The sequence below is a fragment of the Bombus affinis genome, chromosome 4 (genome assembly GCF_024516045.1).
Source record: "Bombus affinis isolate iyBomAffi1 chromosome 4, iyBomAffi1.2, whole genome shotgun sequence".
NCBI classification, from domain to species: Eukaryota; Metazoa; Arthropoda; class Insecta; order Hymenoptera; family Apidae; genus Bombus; species Bombus affinis.
In genome coordinates, this window is record NC_066347.1 from 16,044,577 (window position 1) to 16,066,149 (window position 21,573).

At 40.2% G+C, this 21,573-nt stretch overlaps 1 protein-coding gene across 12 annotated transcripts in view; it reads right to left on the reverse strand.

Annotated features, from left to right (window-relative positions):
- The window catches only part of LOC126915809 (cell adhesion molecule Dscam2), a 127,547-nt gene that overhangs the window by 43,788 nt on the left and 62,186 nt on the right, over positions 1-21,573 (reverse strand). For all 12 annotated transcript variants that reach the window (XM_050720829.1, XM_050720827.1, XM_050720824.1 and 9 more), the window contains exon 2: positions 5,767-6,117. In XM_050720829.1, coding sequence (XP_050576786.1) covers positions 5,767-6,117 — 351 coding nt within the window. The remainder of the gene's footprint in view (positions 1-5,766; positions 6,118-21,573) is intronic.

Genomic DNA, 21,573 nt, shown 5'->3' on the forward strand with positions numbered 1-21,573 from the left:
CGTAACGTATACATTGTACACATGTACGTAGACTTATATACAGGGTGTCACGTCGTTACTCGTCGTCGACAATCGGGTGAATCTCGACGTCGACGTCGGGGAAGCGGCGAGGCGTGAGGCGACGCGAGCGTAACGAACGCCTCGTCCTCGACGTCTGCCGCTCGTTTTTCTCCTTTCCTTTTTTGTTTCTACCGTCGCCCAGCCGCTCGAGAGGCACTATACTCTTCCGGAGATTTTATTTACGTGGAAATTCCAAGGGCGACGGCCAGCGACGCTGCAACCGGTTCTGACACGCCGACGCGACGTGGCGACGCCGACGAACGTTCTCTTCCTCTCGCGTCTTTCGTCCCTGTAACACGCTGAATTTCTTCCTTCCATCGTTTTCTTGCGTTGCAGCCTTCCGTCCAACGAAGAGACTCGTTCCCTGTCTCCGTCAACACCTTTTTATCTCTTCACTTCGCTTATTGTCGCGTTTTCGCTCGGTAGTCGCGCCTTCGGCTGCCTGCCACGTTACCCATATTACGATATTTCATCAATTTTTCAAAGGATTCGAATTTCCTTGCAATTCCCTTCTCTTGGTTTTTCGCGTTGCCTCGTGTCGTCGAATGTTTAACGTGTCCCTGGAGAAGCTAATAACGCGCTGATCGAGCGACGCGAACTCGACGCTGCAATAGAGATTCTTCTGGAAATGAAAACACTTAAACGCGACGGGCGTCGAACGCGATTCGAAATTGGAATCTCGCTGTAGCTGGCGAAGGCTGCGGGTTACACAGAGGAACCCGCGCGGTGTGATTGCAGCGCGATGGGGGTTAGGTCGTTTGATCGGAGAGAGGAATTTTTTCGGTTCGATCGTCGTTCGCGTTGTTTCCACTGCAGATGAAGGCAGATACCAGTAAATGTGGGTTACGCGAGTAGAAATTGTAGTGTCGCGTTGATTATGGTACGCCGAAGTCAATTAAATTTTTTATTGTTGCAAACAGGGAAATTGATATCGGGGATACTAAATGATAAAGTTGATCGATGTAAAATAAAGCAATTGTCTTTTTTGTTTACTTTATTTAATTTTTTATTCGATAGTTCTTCGGGTCAATTTAAAAATGTATCGTCGATTTCAAGCTCCCTTTCTCGTTAGATGACCGACGCGTCAGAGAGTTTTCTAGGATTCGTTCGTAACTTGCGTTGTTTAAACTAGCGCTCGAAAAAAAGTAGAAATAAGTGGATATTTATATGATTAGAAACAGTATGAAAAATTCGTACTCGAATAATATTTTCGAATCGATAATTTTATCGTTAGAAACGCAATCAGAAAAATGCGACTACCAACTGTTCTACTTTGGAGTTAGATGCGTTATTCGTACAATATTGCGTTAAGAATTAACTTTAATTGCAATAATTAAAAAAGATCGTACGAACGTAAGTAAGAAGTAGATGTAAAAATCAAAACGACACGGGTAAACGAAACTATCGTTGTTTTGGCCATCGTGCATCGGTAAAACTAATAGTCAGAAAGAGATAAATATTGAGAAAATTAGACGACAAAGTCAAACGATAAAATAAAAGGAAGTAATTTGCGTATCTAGCGTATTTAATTTCCCTCGTTTCTTAACTTCTTTCTCGCGTTAATTTTAAGCTGTACCGTTAATTGAAGATAATGAGAATGGTAATTCGATACAACGTCTGGTGAGAAATGCAGTAGATTGAACGATTAGTTCACGTAATAGCCCTCCTATAGTTAAACAGATTGCACTGTTGCTTATGTTGGTCTACAGCTATTTGCATATTCAAATTGGGCAAATAGTCTTTGTATTACGTTCACTCGCCCAAGACGTGTTTTGCCTAGGGTATGATACAAATTCCAAGGTCTTTACGACACAATGTCAGCAACAGTACGATCCTTCGACAAAAATATAGTTAGTTACACCAAAAATGTAGCCCTTGCGTTCATTAAATCGTATTCGCCAGAATTTTATTTCTTTTAGAAAACGGAGTCGAGACTTAAACTTAAAATCTAACTTAAAACGTTAAAATCTAAACAAATCTTTTTACAAGGTACAAAATATAAATAACAGTAACTGTAGGACGTAAACGCTGAAAGTTTTTTGATCTGCTTTCTTCTTTCAAGTCTTTCTCCCACTTTCGCGCGATAAAATTGTTGTCTCAAATCACTAACATTAGCTATAATCGAAGAATAAAATTTTGAGGAAGGTTCGAGGTCTTGAAACCGAGCCTCAACCTTGACGTACCAATGTAGTCAAAGTCAAAGGATCTCGAACTTCATAACACGCGGTCTAAGATCCCTTCAGACCAATCTCTGGATCGTGTAATCTCCACAGTTTCAGAGACGTGAAACACATCAAAATCATGCCAGAGGTCTCAGGATCTTGACTTCAATAGCCGACAGTTACGAAACTCGCTAAAGCAAATTCCCAGATCAATAAGATCGAGATCGTAAGACTTTGAACATCTATTACGACGTAAAAGAATGCGTTTCGAATGCTAGATCCTGATTTCGAATTAATCTTAGATCCCAGACACGCGAGCTTATACCTTGACTTCGAATTCTACTCCCCGAATCTCAGATTTCTGTCCTCTCCTGCAAGCACATCTCCAGAAACTAAGAAGTGTCGTCTCGAGCGTAAGATTTTACGTTTATAGGTAGCTCTGGTAAAGCTTAAAAGCATTCCGTAGCGTGGTTGTTGTTGGTGGTTTAAAATATAAACTTTTAAAGTTCTCTCTGCGATGCTAGGATCAAACTTGGCGAGCTTAATAATTGTACGAAATACTATGAAACTCGAGGTCCTACGTGTTTAAGGTTGGAACTTGCTGGATGTCATGTTCCACGTGTGAGTCAAAAATTTCGAGTCGTATGATCTGAGGCTATGAAATTCGAGGTCCTTTAAAAACTCGGTATAACGACCTTCTCACATTTGCACACTGGTACATTCGCCAGCTACGATACGCATTCTCGAAATTCACCACTCAACTACCCTTTTCTATGATATAGATATCGCACATCTTCTGACATGGCTTCCACTTTCCTGACACCTGAAAGTTAAATAACAAGCTGATCGACAAGCTGAGAACGAAATGCGCTTGTTTCTCTCTGCTCTTCCCTCTCTTTTCTTTAATTACAGCGTTACGCACATTCTCATCGATCGATGATGACGCGTTTCGTTTTATCCCGATTCATCCCAAATCGCTTATGTCGTCCTTAACGCAGGAAGAACGCTTCTTCTCTCGGGATACACGCGACAACAACGACCATCCAATGAAACGAAGCGAAACAGTATCGATACGACGTTCTTGCTGTTTCTAGGTTTCCTTCGATGCTGAACGATGCAATGGGCTGCGAAAACTTCCGATTCGGATCAGTGGAGCCAGTTCGGGATAGAAATTTCTTTTGTTAAACTGAAAGCAGGAAGTAAAGTTTTAATTAACGGCCACACGTCCCGGCCAGAACTTTATAGCCGCGAGGGAGTAGTTGGCAATCCTGAAAGCGTCGGCCGACCTCGCAGCTGCCACGGATTTGCATTCAGATTGCATTTTTTTTCCTCTTTCTCTTTTTTCCTCCCCTCCTTTCTCTCTCTATCTCTCTCTCTATCTCTCTGTCTTTCACTCTTTTTTTAAAGAGGTAATTACACTGAGCTCCACACGGAGAAAGCCCGGCCGCGTCTCATCTGCATCCGGCCGGGTTTAAAACATCCTTCGTCAGGACTTGCCTGGATTCCGTGCCTTGCCTCCTTCGAGGAACAAGACCAACGCATCTCCTAATGATTTTTTAATTGCTCCTCCTATTCATTCGAACGCCCCCGGCGCAATCAACGCTCGTTTGCATCGTGTTCTTTCGCTCCGCATAAATTGTAGTTGGTTGTTTAGATTTTGCTGTCCATGTTGGACGTCGTATTTTGAACAATGTAGGCGGACTTTTATGTCGGAGAAACGAAGAACAAATTTGAGACTATGTGTTAACAGAAACATATTCGAGCAGCTGGGGAACCGCGAATCATGCTCTTCTATCATGTCAATCGTAAATAGAACATTGACTTTTTTAGTAGTCAGGTGTTAGTTATGCGCGTAAGATATTTGTCTCAAGAAATGTCTTCTGTTATCTCCTAAGTAAAAAGCAAATGAAACGATTCGAATTCCATCTACCATTTCCTCAATAGCGCTGAGCTTACATATACCACAGAATTTATCTTCTATCAGCAACGATACAGATAGATTAAAGATTTTTATTGCAAAGCTTGTGTCGCGACAGAGGAACGTTGACTTGAAGTAAAGTTTTAAGGAAGAAGGACAATAGATAACGATAGAAGTGTAGAAAGTATTGAGAAAGTAAGATCGAGAGAAAATCTGCTCGTAGTTGCGAGCTAGTACGTCACGTGTGTAAGTATTTTCGGCGGTGTGCAAAGGCGAAAGGCTGACTATAGAAGAAAAGGTAAGCGGTACAAAAGAAGACGCAAGAATTCCAAAGATATCTAAAGAAGTAGATCAGAAAGTTGGAAAGAAGGAGACGAGGGAGATGTTTCCGCGAGATTGCGCTTGCCAGAATCTGATGCTAGCGGTGTAACATTATAAATAGCCAAAAGTCATTTATTTAACATGAAAAATAATTCCTTGCAATTCGAACGACCTTTCATATTTTATTCCATTTACGATTCAGCTGGTTAATATCCAATAAGTTAATTCCAGAATCTGTTCGTGCTTGGATGTTTTAATATCTTTGGAGCGAACAACGTATCTTCATCGATATATTTAAATTCTGTAAATTCGTACTTTTACAAGTACAACTAAAGAAACAAATAAACAGAAATTTATTATGCATACTTTTAGATTATTATATACATCCTTTACGTTCCTGTATCTTTAACCCATTGACGTACAAATAAAATGGAATTTGATGCGTCTGAAGAATATTATTTAATCTGGCTCGACTGAACAGTTATATGCAAGCTCAGAAACAGAATATTTCATTTCGAAATTTACATTGCTGTATAATATTTAATCGAGTTGATATATAATGTTAATGGGCAGTAATTAAGTAACGTTATAAAATAATAAATTAATAATTCTATAAAGTATGATACATTTCAAAACATTTTCGAATATACAGAGGAACTAAACATTTTGTCACTGTCAAGTTGTTTCGCTTCTTATGTTATTTTTTACGCACACATGGCATCTCTTTGCAGGATGTTCCTTTTTATTAGTCGAAGGTATAAGTTCAGGAAAATGTGCCTAATATTTTACCTATAGCCGAATTGGGAACTCAATTTGCGATGGTTTGTTCCGACAAATTGTGTAGCATATCTTCTGCGATATTCATTTTGTTATCGGTACTGTTGCGGAAAAAGGAGGTGAGAGCATCTCGGGCATTTTAAATAAAACAGAATCGATGCACGATTTTTGACGTCAGCCGGAGACAGTTCTTCACGTCTCGGAGACGTCAAAGTCTACAATGACACATGAAATGGATGATATCTTTCGTACGTCACTGTATACCAAGGAGTTAAATGTCTCACAAATGCGCAAATATCCGAAGTCTATTCTAACGCCAAAGAATATTATTTATATCTAAAACTACGATTAATCTTAACTATATTTTGAAGTGGAAAGTAATCGAACGAAACAGAATAATTCCTAGCACACGTAGAATATCGATTCTAGGATCGTAAAATAGAATTGCGAAGGATTAAATTGCCTCTTCGTTCCAGCGAATAGAGAAACTCTCAATACCATCATATCCATTACCAGTAATTTTCTTACCTGCCCTGACCTGGACGTCACGGCTGAGCACTCTACCGACGGAATTGCTCGCCACGCATCTGTAGGCCGCGCTGTGCACATCCTGGCGGAACGCGGCAGCCGGAAACGGCAAAAGGACCAACGTGCCGTTCCTCAGCACCCTCCGCACTCCCGGTACGTCGTTCACCGGATGTCCGTCCGCGGTCGACCAATCGATGTTGGGCGGGGGACTTCCTGTCGCGGTACAGTCCAGCCAGGCGCCGCTCGAATTCGAAAATTCCACCCTTGACGGTGGCTCGATCACGAAGCTTGGGCCACGTAAATGTGCGTCGAATCCATGACCACCCGCGGATGTCACCGCCGCGGCTGCACCTGCGAACAAAACGAAACGTTCAACGCTCGAAAATTCGCATAAATCTGCCGGCTGATTGCGGAAAAACGGCGCCGTTCGCTGAATCGTTGACCGCCCGACACGCGACAGTTTAATTGCGACGTAAATCCCGGCCCTCCTCCATTTTTGCATATTTCTCTCACCACCCTCTGTTCCGGGTCTCTGCTAATAAAACGCTTCGCGTTCACTCGTTTCGTCTACGAGCTTTTCTTTCCTCCTTCGTGCGGATATTTCCGCCGTGATTGCGAATCTTGGCTTCGACGTCTGTCTGCAACGAGCGGAGTGCGGCTATCGATGGACTCGAGGCAGATTTAAACGCGTCAGAGCGCACGAAATGCAAAGACACACGAAATAACAAAATGCAGCAACGAAATATTATTTATCAGGAATCGTGGAACACGAAATAGATTAACGTCTATAAATTGATATTTCTCCAACTCGTCGTTCGCGTTACTCGTGCACCAAAAATGATCCCTCTCGCGGTTCTTCGTCAAACGAAGAAGAAACTCACGTAGTGAGAACAATATCTTTTTTCTGATCCGAAAGCGCCGATCGTTCCTAGTCTTAGCCTATGCTAATATCGATTGACATGTTTCTAGCAATTAAGCGTAGATCTCGATAGTTAGCGCGTGGTTTCATCGTAAAAATTCAAAGCGCACTACGAAAGAAGCCATTGCTCGTGCAACGATTCCATGTAGTTAACTTTCGTTAGGAAATTTTCCGCGAGAAAAATTGGAGACGGTTGCGAGAGAAACGGAGGCGTGCGTTATCTGCAGGTTATTCTTACGCGGATCGTAGATTGTGCCGTGGAACGCAGTTCGTCGATTTTCAAAACCGATTAAACGCTTCGGTTATCGCGATTGTCGAGCGAACGATGGCCAGCACGTAACGGGCAAGTTATCCTACTCGAAGTATATCAGAGGGGCCGTACTTGGACATAATGCTTTGATCGGGGGTGCGAAGACACGAGTCAGCAAGTACTCGGCTCTTGCATCGTTAGAAGCCACTTCAGGCTAATAACTCCGGCCAGGCCACTCCCGCGACTCTGGAGTGTAGTTTAATTGTCGACGTTATTCGTACGCTACGGTAAAGAAACTACGAGCGAAGTTCTGTTCTAGCGGGTGGATAGCTAATATCGTTCATTGCCCTACTCTTCCGTACCCCTATTTCCCCATTCCATGAAACGATTTAAGATTGATGGTAACTATGTCGAATGACAGAAGTATTCGGACACTGTAATGTCCGAATAGATCGATCTGGGTTAACGGTAGAAATATCATGGCTTTTCCTTTCTCATAATCCTCTGAATCCTGTTACGATTCTTTAACTTTTTACGTCTCAATCTCGTTTTAGTTTCAACCGAGGGAAAGGCTTTTAACGTTTTACGATAAAAAGATCGTTAATATAAAATTGGAACGAGAAATCACGAACGTTAATAACCGTTCCTTCGTATTTTCCTTGAGTTTAGGAAATTTTTTAAGGATAGAAAGATACGATTTCGATCGGGAACGACTCAAATGTTAAGAGTATTCCTTTGTTATAGTTAAAAAGCAATTACCGAACACAACGATCCGATATCATTTCAAACAAAAGGCAGAAGAAGCTTGATCTTTGGTTTGCGAGTAAAACGTCAACCAAGAATGGTTGTGTCAGTGAAAATAACAATTTCTGCCTGTCTACTCTTTGTTGGGTTAATTCAGCATTTCTGTCTAATCTAAGAGACTGTTTATACGTGTACAGTTTCGTAATTACTTCGCTGAATTCTTTTATATTCATACGTTCATAAATATTTATGTAAACATCGACACCGCGGTACAGATTAAAGTCATCTCATCTTTTTCAGATGTACCTTTCACTGAACTTTTAGAACCGCAATCTAACAGGCTTGAAAGATCAACACATCGATGCGTTGTTGTACAAAGACGAAAATAAATTGCATAGCCATAAAGAGACGGAAATTACTTTACGCGGAACATCACAAAAATTTCCACAGAGAGGCACGTTATATTTTCCCAAGACCCGGTTCCTCTAGTTTTTGATAGACGGCGCATATGGACGAGGATAGGACGATAACGGCGATCAAAAGAAACCCTCGTTGGTTCGTATCCGCGCAGAATTCCGTTGGTTCGATTTTAACGAAGATCACGATTTCATAGCGGCCACTGTAGAAAGCGTACGTTCTAAAATTTGCGTATCGATCGCTGGCACGCTGGCCGTGTGGTCGTGTGTTAATTAAAAATTCATTTATCTTAAATTCAATTTCCTCTGACTACGAGCCAGTCGTGCTTGCTCTCTCACTCTCTCTCTCTCACACACACACACGCATATATATATATATATATATCCTGAATGAATGAAAAAATGTCTAAAAAATTTATACCATGCAAGTAGAAAGAAAGGGGCGAGAAAAAGAAATGGCAAAAGTGACAAACAGAACGGGAACGCAGCGGTAATGCAAAATTAATTCGTCTAATAAAGGCGTAATTTTTGAAGCGAAAGAGCATGTTCCGCCATTAAAAAGAAGCACCGCCGCTGGCTGCTCACGAGCGTACTGAAACCAGGAGATGGAACGATATTGCATATCTCTCTGGCATCGTCCATAAGTGAAGAGCGGTTCGGTGAAACGTGGAACTCATAACGACGCGACGTCCAAGGGAACGGACGTAACTCGTTTATAACGACATTTGAAGGAAGAAGAGGGATACAGAGAACGAGAGAGAGAGAGAGAGGGAGAGGAGTGAGAGAGAGAGAGTTTTGAGTCGCGACCGAATTTCGTAATACCCGTTGCAGGATAGTATGCGCGTCGCATACAAAACACAAAGTATGCAAATCCTGGGTGCCGCGCGGTCGAATTGAAATCCCCGTAGTGTCCGGCAATTACAAACCGTCACGGTGACTCGCTTCCGGAATTGTCTCGAGCACTTAATTACTAATTCCAGCCAAGTATTTCGTTGGCCGGGGGCATCGCGTTGAATTACACGCATGGCACCTTACCCTCCGCTCGTTCGTTTTCCACGCGCATACATTATACACGCGAGTGTCGCGATTAATGTGGACATCTCGACTTTGATGGACGGAACGTCGCACGGAATTGTTCGCTTCCGCGGTACAATTTTTTAATGGAAATTACTGCTGCGTTTTTAATGCTGTTTTCGGGCATTGGTTTTTAACAACAGGCGATATTGACTTATGGTTCAATGGTGAGTCTTCGGGAATCCTTGCGCTGCAGTAACTTTCATCGGAGAATTTGTGGAAAGAAATTTTGTTCTTTCTATTTTTGTTTTTTTTTTTTTTTTAGTGTACTCGACACAGACAATTTTTTAAAAATTAATTTGAAGGTTTAATCCCTTCGTTGCGTCAACTATTAGAGAAAATAGTTTGGACTACAATTTTAGAGAACCATGGTAATGTAAAGGTTCTTAGAAAGAAAAGGAATCATCTAATACCATTGGATTAAACATTCTTTAAGTTATTCTACCACGCAAATATGTTTAGCTGATTACTCCGTTTTCGGTTTCTAATCAATGTATCCTGGAAATTACATCAATTCGCCGATTTGCGTTTAGTTGGTCACCATATCGATGCAAACTGAATTTCATTACATTTAATAATCGACAATTAAATATGTAAATGGAATGGCTAACTAAGAATAGTACACAGCTATTGTTACATTATCATCACGCGTATACAACTATTCCCATAATAATATATACCAATATATAAAACGAAATAAATATAAGGCGAATCGACGAAATAATGGTTGGCTATATGCATATGCATATGCATCCTGAATATATACGACCTAATTTAAATGATAATTATTATATAATTGCGACATTAATACAAAGCTAACATTGGAAACAAAAAGCGTAATATTCTACTCCCGTGTTGGACGAGATTGGACGCTTTTTAGTTTAAATCGATTGAATAGTTCTCCTCATTGAGGAAAATTTAATAAAAAGTTTACTCTAGAAGTATAATTGTATTATAAGTTTAGAATGAAAATTCTAGAATTATACTGTGATCCCTAAGTTATGGGAATGTATCGTACCATGTATTTGCGGGAATTTCAAAATTAGAAAAATGTCTGAAATACGTATAATGCACAAAAAGATAGAAAGTATGCAAAATAGAATATTCCTTATATTTCCAGGGTTATGAATTTGTTTGATCGAAACTGTTCGATGGAAATATTTTGCGATTGATTAATTTTGAATCAAGGGTTTCATCGATTGATTTCGATAATAGCCTAAATATAAAAGAACTAATATATAAAATGTATAAGAAGAGAAATTAATATATATATATATATATTCTGATCATGATTCTTGATTGTTCCCCTATAATGACAAGCACTTTTCTATCGACAAATTAAAATTTAATATTGCACATCGATATTGGACGAGATTCGACGTTTTTCAATTACGTAGGGTAATTATGGAATTGTTAATTCGACGCGAGAATTTTTATCGCGCTCCGGGAGAAATTAAAATGCGAATTAATGGACGAGTTAAAAGGAACATTTGAATTTAATTGAGGAGAAGCGGCCGTGAAATAGCCGCGTTGGTTGCAAAGGGAACGTGTACAAGATGCTTTAAATCGAGAGAAACAAGGTGTTGTTCATTTTCCTCTTTTTTCTTTTTTTCGTCAGTTTAGTTGCAAAGAACTACGAATGGATGAGGAGCACTGGGAGGCAAAGAACGCGAACCTTTTTGCCATTTGACTTTACGGAGCATGAAGGAAATTATCCCATGCTGAAGCTAAGTATCACTAGCAGTCCGCAATATCCGTTCTTGTTAAGCTACTTTCCATTCTTTGCCATTTACGCTGCTGATAAATTATTTTAAGGTATCAGTTTTTACATTTTCTATTTATATTACTATAGGTTTGTAAACAATGTTGCAAGCATACAACGTAATGTAACATTTCATACGTTTGTGAAACATTTTTTATTATAAAAATTTAGACTGTAACTTTTTATGTAATTTTAGTATGATCTTTTAAAGATCTGTTCAGGTGTACGGTAAATGAATGAACCTAATTTTCCTGTACAAGTGCAAAATAAATTGGATATTCTACTATCCTTTTATATCCCACTTAAACAATGATATTTTCCTTTCTACGATTCTCAGAATCATTTTACACACATAATCTTTTCAAGCAACATAGAGCTTCCTGTTCACCGAGCAATAACAGCGTCATCTTCACCACCGTAATCTTTTTACACGACCAATAAAACGACATCGTTTGATAAATAAGATACAGTATTTTCAATCTTCCAATAACGTAACCACTTTAACCATTGATCGATCCTAAGATTTCAATAAAGACAATCTCATTAGATTTCGATAAAAAAAAAAAAAAAATACATCACATCAAGCATCAAACGAATTACATTAATTTAATAAAAAAATCTAAAAATGATCTTCTAGAAAATGCCTCTTTAACGATATACTCGTTCGTAACTCAAAGAAATGAAAAATTCAATCAATTTCTAACACATCCCGATCTAATCCTAACGCCAATAAAAAATTCTAACACGATTCAAAAAAATAAATTTTACACGTCTATCTTTACTAAGTCGAAAGCCACAGTTCAGGATTTATCGCGGTTGCGTAAGAGAGACTCACAATCTCTGGAAGATTTAGATTCGAACGACTGCAGCGGATAGACAGCAGAACGAGAGAATTAAAAATGCTCGATATCAGCGAAAAGAATGTCTGACTGAATTCAACCGAGTAACGCTCTAATTTTTTATTTGCCCCCTTCCCTATTATCCCCGTCTACCCGTATCGATACGAAACCGTTCCGGACCGCGTTCGTTAGATTCCTCTCGGGGAAATCTAAAAACGCTCTCGAGCCCCGGGGATCGGATCCGACCAGACGATCCGTCTTCGCGGAGCGTCGTCTCAGGCATTTGTTCGACGAGCCGGAAAATCGAACGAGAGTTGGATGGATGACAGGAATTCCCGACAACGTTGGGAATCGCGCGGATTGCACGGAACGACCGGGACGTCCGAGACAACCACCGGCGGACTCCATAAAGTGGCGGAACGCTAAATAGCGACCGGGACAATTAAAGGGCAAGACGTCCGAGAGGGATGGAGACGAGAAGCGTCGTAGGTTTTATGTTTGCGCGTAAAGTTGGAAGAGAAAAGGAGATGTTCGTTGAAGATTGTAAAGATGCGAAGGAAAGAAAAGAGAGGAAGAAAGTACGGATGAAAGCAGAGCAAAGGGTAGAATATAGCGAGAAATGAAAAGGTCGAGAAGAATGGGAAGAGGAGAAGAGTTTGTGAAAATGGCGAGAAAATATAGTAGCGAATGATAAAAAGGGTAAAGAGTGCGAGAAAGGTGAAGAGGGAAGACGGATAGAAGAAAGGGAGTTAATTAAGAAACGGAGATGATGAGTAATAATAAGTTAGAAGCTAGCTAGGATAGAGAGAATAAATCCTTTCTATTTAGAAAGGAAGAAATTCGCATGGAGAAATAGAAGAGTAAAAGCTGCGAAAGAGTAAGAGGAGAGCGAGAGAGAGAGAGAGGGTTGTAACGATAAGCGAGCGAGAAAGACGGAAGGTGTGAGAGCAAAGGGGAAGAGGATGAGAGAGAGGAAGCACTCGGCAGGTAATAGCTCCCAATTACCATAACGCTTGGCTAAGCCGACTAATCGGTTCCGCTTATGCCGACCGGCAAATTATTATTAATCACATTGCACGTGGATTACCGTTTATGTACATCCCCAGCGATGGCATTTGCACTCTGGGTCACGTCGCGCGTCCATGCCAGCCTAGTAGCATGAATTTCCAAATCGGTCTTTGATCTCGCGGTTACTCACGCTCCAGTAGAACTGGATCCTCGAGAAATGCTAAAAGCATTTCCGGCGGGTTACTTCTCAGAAATTCCTCGATTCGAAATGTGGAAATGCCGATAACAGGCCTCTCGCATCGTGTCAGAATTATATTTATCAGCATTGTTTGCCGTCAATGTCGGATTTCTAACTTTTGTCAATATATCGTCAAATATAAAGCTCGTAACCGTGTAATCAATAGTCAGCTGCAATTTATGGCACTCTATAAATTATACAACGTGTACGTAACATGTACACTCATATAGTTACATATCGATACATAGGTATTGTTATAGAAATTACATAGTCAAAGTTAAACTCGAGTTATTTCATTTTAGAATCTTCGATCGAAATTTTCATTCTATGTTGTACGCGATGAGTGATATTGGTCTTTGCCAGCTGATGGAAAGAAAAAATAACGAATTTTCGAAATTCTACCTTTTAGAAATATTATAATATTTTAAAATACATTACTACCAGAGGCAAAACTTATACATACGTTGTAATTTTTAATCAATGTTTCAACTAATTCCGTATATTGCATTTGACAATCAAAAAACACACGTGAAACAAAATTTCAATTTTAAAAGCTTTATACCATTATTTCGCGTTTCAATAAAGCTTTGAAACTAATTTTTCCTGAAAAAAAGAAAACGTAATATAAGTATAAAAATGGATCGTCCACTTTATACGAGTGTAACGAAAATTGAAATTTCAAAAATCTCTCTCCATTTTCCTATACACAAATTTTTAATCTCGACTTTTCCTGCGTAAAACCTTTACAAAAAAGCATTTAGATATTAAACATAATCGACAAATACCGATCAAATAAATTTTGATCCGGGACACAAAAAAAAAAAAAAATGAATATCATTTTGTTCAAAAATTTCGTAACCAAATTTGGGAAAAAGTTGAAGATACTGAATCTTTCTATCAACAAACTACTCGACTTTTCGATATTTATTGATTAACTTCGTGATTACTTTACCGCAAAAACTTGCAAAGTATTCAGTTTCTTGACAAATGTCGAGCAATTTTTATCTATTTCTCGTAAGAATATAAGTCTTGTCTTTCTTGTTACAAAATGATACGTTGACTAATACAAAAATTTGTTCTCCTATTAATTGCATTCGACGTTCAGCTAAAAGTATAATTTGTCAAACAGCATTTATACAGACGACAAACGATAATATACAGACTATAAAGATATGTATATCAAATGTCAAAAATGCTACGAACTTCTCGAACCACCGGAGAGAAACCAATATACACATTTGTCACGATGATCAAAGCAAAAGTATCGAAAGGTTTGTGGTTCCTTACATCATCGCTGTACATTGGCGAGGAGATTAATTGTCCGTCGTAAATCATAGCGGAATTTCGTTGGGAACGTCGGAGTTCGTCGAGCCAGGTTAGTCGAGGAAAAATTGATAGAAAGAGAGGATTATATTCGGAACAAGTTTCCTTCCGTGAAAAATTGGGTTGCTTCCAGAATCAGAGCTTTTGTGCGGGATTTCGGGACGTCGCGTCGCGTCGGTGGAGTCGGTTTCCATGAAACGAGCCGACTGGCTCGGGACCGGCCAAGGTAAGCTCGACTACGAACTCGGAATCAATAGGCGGAACAAACTGTGTAGGTGGATAGAGGTCGCTGGTAAGATTGAATTTGCAGACTCTACCGCCCTTGTCGGTGAGAAGGGACCGGATAAAAAGAAAAAAAAAAGAAAGGAAAAGGAAAGAAGAAGAAGAAAAAAGAGGGCGAAGGGCACACCTAGAACGGATAAGAGTCTAAAAGTCTCACGAAGGTGGTTCCTCGCGAACTGTTTCCCTCTTTTTTCTTCCCCGCGAAGGTTCCCGTGTTTACACTACCGATCAAGACAGCAATTATTTGATCCGGCTGTAGGGACGAACTCCATCGCGAATCGTAACCTTTCGAGGAGAAGGTTCTCCACTTTCCTCTATCTTTCTACTCGTTGAGATTCTGTTCTCTCTTTCCCTTCCTTTCTGTTTGGAATTTTGAGATAATTTGATATTCGCTCGAGTGGATTTTAAATATTAAGCGGAATTGCTGGAAATTTGCTCATCGTCTGAGTTTTCTTATTTCAATACCGCTTTATAGGTAAATAGCGGATACGGGATTACCGGTTCAAGAAGTCATTGTTGGAGTTGATAAGGTTTATACTTGGGGTTGGAGATACAAATATATACTCCAGTTCTTACCTTTCGTTCTTTCCGTAAATAACTATGACTATTCTTTTCTCATTGATTCGTTTAATCCGTAAACTCTTTTCCTCTATATTAGGAAATTCTCGAGAAAAGACAATTTTCTCTATAGTAGCCGGTGGTTTGTGTTAGCGTCCTATTCAAGTTCAAGCGTCGTACAAATATCCATCTAAAGCTGCCAGAATATCTCCCAGTGCACGGTATACATTTCTTTCCTTTCAACGTATCCAATTTCCTCTCTATCTTTTTTCAATATTATCGACCGACGTATCTCGCAACAACAGTCGGAATTACTTCGAATAAACCGCAGTTAATTTTTACCGTGTAATTAACCTCTCCAATTACTTTTGGTTCAGTCCTAATCTTCAAGGAAGCAACATTTCTTCATTTTCAACCTTCCTGCATTTCCTATCTTACGAACAAATTTACATGTATTGTACGTCGTTATCGATTTACGATAAAAGAGAATAACAGCAGGTATTAGATCAAAATCGAATTGTCCAATGAACACGTATGTAGTTACATGGCTGAGCACAGTCTAAGGATCAAGGCAATTTGCATCGAGCGGAAGAAAACAAATTATCTGATATAATATCCGATTAACAAACATCCACGTCTATGCTTCTCCGCGCAACGATCAAACACACTCGCTAAAACCCTCCACAAACAAACGAATAATCTCAAAGAAAAACACTATCAAAGCTACTTCACCTATTTGATACGAACTATGTACATATCTACCCCGTACACTTAGTTTTTTTAATTCGCTAAACAAGCAAGCGCTAGTCGGCACTCGCTGCATGTTCTATCAGCTCCTTGCAGGAGCATAATAGGCTAAGCTGAGCGATAAATTCTGGGTATCTTGTCGCGCACAGCTACCAACGGATTCATCGACGTATTTTAGAGGACACTCGAGTCACCTGAAATATTCACCTCGACCCGTTGGGTACGTCTGAAGCCTTATTTCTCTCTTGCTCTCCCCCTGTCTCTCTCTCTCTCTCTTTTCTCTCTCGAGGGTTCTGCGTTTAAAGTTTAAGGAGACCCGTATTCGCCGTTGTACGATGTCGTTGTGTTTCCGACTGGTGTAAGGAAAGAGCCGTGAGCTTGTTCTAGGTCGATACCAGCTTTTTCGTCTTCTGTATGTATGGCTTCCCTGAGGCTATGCAGTCACGTCGCTGCGTTGTAACTTTCAGCTGGACCGATGTATTCAATCTGCTACGGTGATCCCTGTACCGGAGTTTGAAATCTCGATGTACAGTAGCAAACGAATATTTTCCATTAAGTAGCAAATTGTAATCTTTGTTTACTGTGTCTAGATCGAGGATACGATCAAAAAGTTGGTACAATTTTCATTTTTTTAAGACAGTATGTATTGTTTCTCGATATTTATATCGTCCCCTTCAGAGCAATCACCATTAACGATAATACTCTTTTGCCGACGTTTGCTCTATCCTTCGAAACATTTTTGGGATTCATTTCGTTGTATGTATTTTAGTTTGCTCTGCGTTTTTTGTTTTATGTCTTCGGCGTTCTTTCATAGCTTTTTCCATTCATGGCAATAGAAAGGAGGCAATTGAGAAATCACAACTGTATCGTTCTTTGCCAGAAATTTTCTAACGAGCAACGATGCGCGAGTATGTTCTTCCAATCTAAGCGACCAGAAAATCGCCGAAATTACGGACATACAACTTAATCAACGGATAATCAAATCCGAAGTGATCGGTCGATTTAAATAAACAAACTGAAGTGAGTCACGAACAGACAAATTTCAACAACATAAAGCAATCTTTCTTGCAACAGGTATTTTCTAATTACCAATTTGCGCGAACGTTTTGATCACACCTCGTATAGTATATCCTGCATTGTATTAGGTTCTTCGGAAAGTTCATTTTTAGAATGAAATTCTAAATTCCGACGTTTCTACCTATTACTTATCAAATACAGCAATTAGGGTGAGACTGAAGATGAGTCAATAAAATGATGCTCTTCAACGAGACGTTAGTTCTCGAGGAATGAAGATGGAATAAAACTCGAATGTCAAAGAGAGGCGCAATCTCGTTAATTGACAAAATGTCATTGCAACGTATCTATAATACAACGTGTACAGTTGAGAAAGAAATACGAAGCGACGAGGAAACGAGGCAAGCGACCGATTTTAGGAGCCAATGCCGCAAAGAGAACGTCAGGGGCAACAAGTTGCGAAAGTTGTTTAGACGCCTTGGAACTGGTTTGGCGAACGCTTCTGAAAAACTATCACCGTGTAGGGACACGGGGCAATTTTACAACGTATACCGGGCCGGGAAAAAGTTTCCGTGGCGGGCAACAAGTTGGAGAAGTTTCGTTATGACCGCGGTGGCAGTGCCTCGTGAACGGTCCGTGAGGCGTTTCGAAGAGCGTCGAACGACTAATCTTACGGCTTGCGGAACCTCGATATGAGACTATACGTGGAAAGTTTTCGCGAATCCTGCTCGTAGAAAAACGTCATCGATTTCATGGAATAGGGGTAAAGTGAATTGTCTTGGTTCTTCCAATCAACTATAATACGATCTTTCTTACCGGCCACTTCTTAACGTTCGAGATTATACGATTCGAGGATAAAAGGAAAATTACGAACGTTTGGGTCTAGTCTTTTGATTTCTTGAAAAGATTCGTGAGAAGGACACAAGAATATTCTTCGATGAATATTTGTTTAAAAATTATTTTTAATTTAGATTCTACGCGAATGAAATTTGATATGATGCTACATGCTAGAATAGATGGTACACTTATATAGGTAATGCATTTTTATTTTCAAATGCTCTACAGATTTAAAATATCTTTAGCAACACACTTAGATAAAATTAAATGAATTTCGATAGAATGCGATCTTTTTACTGCTACCAAACAATGAACTAAACAACTCCCGAGTTATTAATACCCAGAACGACATCCTCGTTATCTACCTTCATAAAGTTTTATCTTTACGTTTTCTATTACGCGTGCATTAACCCTCTTTTTTTTCTTTCTTTTTGTTAGTAGTACCCGTCAACTGTCGATCTAATTTTCTTCGTCATAATTAATTTATGTATGGCACAGCAATACAGACGGAAATGAAAAATCTCGGGCCCGCAAGAATACAAGGACGTAATAACGCTCTCTTTCATCTAGCATTATTAATTCCACTGCAGGCTTTTGTTATAATAAAAATGAATTTTTCATAAATGAAAGAGACAATACCGGTTTAATCCGTAAAAAATGAAGTCATAGTTTCCCTTTATTCCGCGTAGTCGAAATAGGAGATGCAAAATACCATTATTTTTTTCGGCAATCATTGCGATCGAACGTACCCATTCAAAGGCGTTCGGACGAATCGTAATACAATTTTACGTCTCTCTTATTCATAATATACATATATTTATACGTATTTACAGCGTTACCATAGAACAGTGATATATACACGTGCCATTATATCGCGATACTTCGAGGTTTCGCGAAAGTTTCAATTAAGACGAAGAAAATGTAAGAGAAGGCTCGAGAAGTAACCAAAGATTATATCCCGCGAGTTATTCTCAGTCGCTCGTATTTTTTTTCTCTTGAACGAAGAAAAGAACGAAGAGGGTGTTGGAAAACGCGAAAGCTCGCGCGCACCTTTCTTTCGAGCGGAGGTGAACGCACCTTTGGTCACTGCTGATGTTGTCGACTCTCGGAGGTGTTAGTCGTTTTAATTTCTCGAATAGAGAGGAAGAATGGAAGGGAGAGATACAAGAGAAAGAAGGACGGACGGATTGTGATTATTTGAAATATGAGAAAAACTTTCAACCCTAACCGCGCTTAAGACGAGAACCTAACCTTCCCCTATCCTCCTCTTTCTCTTTTTCTCTTTCGCTTCCACTCGCTTCCCTTTCTCTCGTTGTTTCTCGTTTCCACTCTAAGCCAGAGCATACACGTTCTTTCAGTTACTTTTTCCCTCCCTTTCAGGCTTCCTTCCTGTCTTCTAGTACGCGCAGATTTCACAGCGTACCACGAGTGCTCCGTAGCGTAACCTTTTCGTCATTTTAAAACGCTCTGAAAGCCCGTACGGAGTTTTCGGGACAAAAAGCTGCTTTTCTTCCGGTTACGTTAGTTTTATCGTGCTCTGTTCACCTGCCGACTTACTTTCTCTCTTCCTCTGTTTCACTTTGTTTCTATCTCCCTCTTCCTTTCTCTCTCTCTGTCTTGCTTTTTTCTTCTTTTTTCTTTTCGACGTCGTAGCAATTTCTCAGCACTCGTGGCTCGCTCTTTCATACGACGTCTAGTTGATACTTCCGATAAAAGAATCTTCCTGGGGGAAAAAGGTCCCGTGAAAATCTTGGTGTTCTTGTTAGACGGCGAACTTCCGGACCAATTTGTCGTGGTCAAGAGACGAGCGTCGCGTTTCTTTAACTATTGAACGCCATCGATTCGAAAGACGAATTAAGTTTCTGGTGATTTTTGGAACGTCTCCTGACCAATTGATCGCATAAATATATAAATACTATAAATAAATACTATAAATAATTATAATCTTATATAGTTCCTATCAAAAAGCTGTACAATAATAGTTTTGCCCCACGATATTTTAAGATATGTTCTAGTTTCTCGTGCTTAAGTTTCTGCAAATGTCCACGAACACTTGCGAACATACGGTAGTCAAATTTTCACAACTGTAAGCGGGTAGGTATTGATTTCCTAAAATATCAAATATAATATATAAATATTTCTATCTGTGGAAGATAAGTTTTCCGCTTAAATGCATCATTATGAAATGAAAATTTCGTTAAAAAATATTATATGCTTCGTTTCGTCCATGAGTAATTTATTAAGAGCAACAACGCATTAAAGTCACAGTTACAGAACGAAGTCGAAATATCCACTGATCGTAAATTCTAAAAAAAGAAAAGAAAGCTAACAGAGTAACACGTATGTTGTTCAAAATTAATATCTGACGATTTATAGTCACCACATAAAGGAGTAGTTTTAAGAAGAAGTTCGCGAATGAAAAGTGCTCTATCAGCAGCAAAAAGACGAAACTCGTTTTATTTACATAATTTTCATTCCGACCAAGCTTAAACGAACGTTCTCAAGCGTTCCGCGTCCAATCCCGCTCGCATATCGATTTCGTTTGCCATAAGAAACCCGAACAGCATGAGATCGCCCTAAAGAAACAATCGGCTCTTTGATGACGGAGCTATCAAGCAGATGTATGGTGCTTCTCTTTACGATTCACCGAGCGAGACTCGACTCAAACGATCCATCGGCAGGCGGGTAAAAGGATTTCCCGATCGTCGAGTGGGACGTAACAATCTCATTTTCTTTGTCCCGGAAGATCGAGTGGGTGGTGAGAGGCGGATGGACGCGTTCACCGCCCCGCAGGTGCAAGGATATAGGTTCGCCTGGAACAATGAACGCAATCAATGCGGTGTGGCACCCCTTCGACGTCAATCAAACGGTCGGTGTACGCGCCAGTAGCCCATTGGCCCCGATTGCCTTTTGTCGCCCCTGTAGTGTTCGCTGTACGCGGCAAAGAGGAATTGGATGGACCAGGATCCACGCGGATAGCCAGATTTGCATCCAACAAAGACAGACGCGGAAAGAGCGGAAAAGGAACTCAAAGGATAGAGCGAGTTGGCTTGGGATGAAGTCGAAGCTAGGGTAGATGAACATGGGTGGACAACGATGAAAGGGAATGCGACGCGTGAGGAAGGATGGATGGAAACCGAAGAGAAAGGCCAGAGGAGTATAAACTGATAAATGGAATGACACGAAGGGGGAGCGTAAGCTTGGTCAGGGATTGGCGAATTGATGGTGGGGGTTATATAGGGGTGAAAGGGGAGAGAGAACGGATAGAGAGATTGCAGCGAACGGTAAATGGGGCGAATTCCAGCCGAATACTGCCTGCTTGCGACACGCGTGTTGCAGTACTGACCAGTCCACGACCCAATTTCGAAGGGTTGTTTTCTCTCTCCCTCTCCCTGTGTATTCGTCTCTGTCTGGGACGCGTACCATCCCTTCTCTTTCGATGGTGGTTTGTACTCTACTCTCTCTCTCTCTCTCTCTCTTTCTCTCTCTCTCTCTATCTTTGTGTCGATCTTCTTGAATCGAGTGCGTACGTGAACGAGATATACATATATGTGCACGTATATATATACGTATGTATGTATGTTGAAGAGGTAATATATCGGTAAGCGCGTTGATTCGAACGTATTCGGTAGGTGGAGGCATAGAGGGTGCGAGTCGATCGATTATCGCAACACGAGAGTCAGGTGAAAGCGGGTGATCCTTGTTTCGAGCATGGATACTCCCTGCTGATTGATTGCTATGTAGGACGCTAATATCGCCACGCGGTGACAACGTGTAAAACATCGTCCCGTGTCTA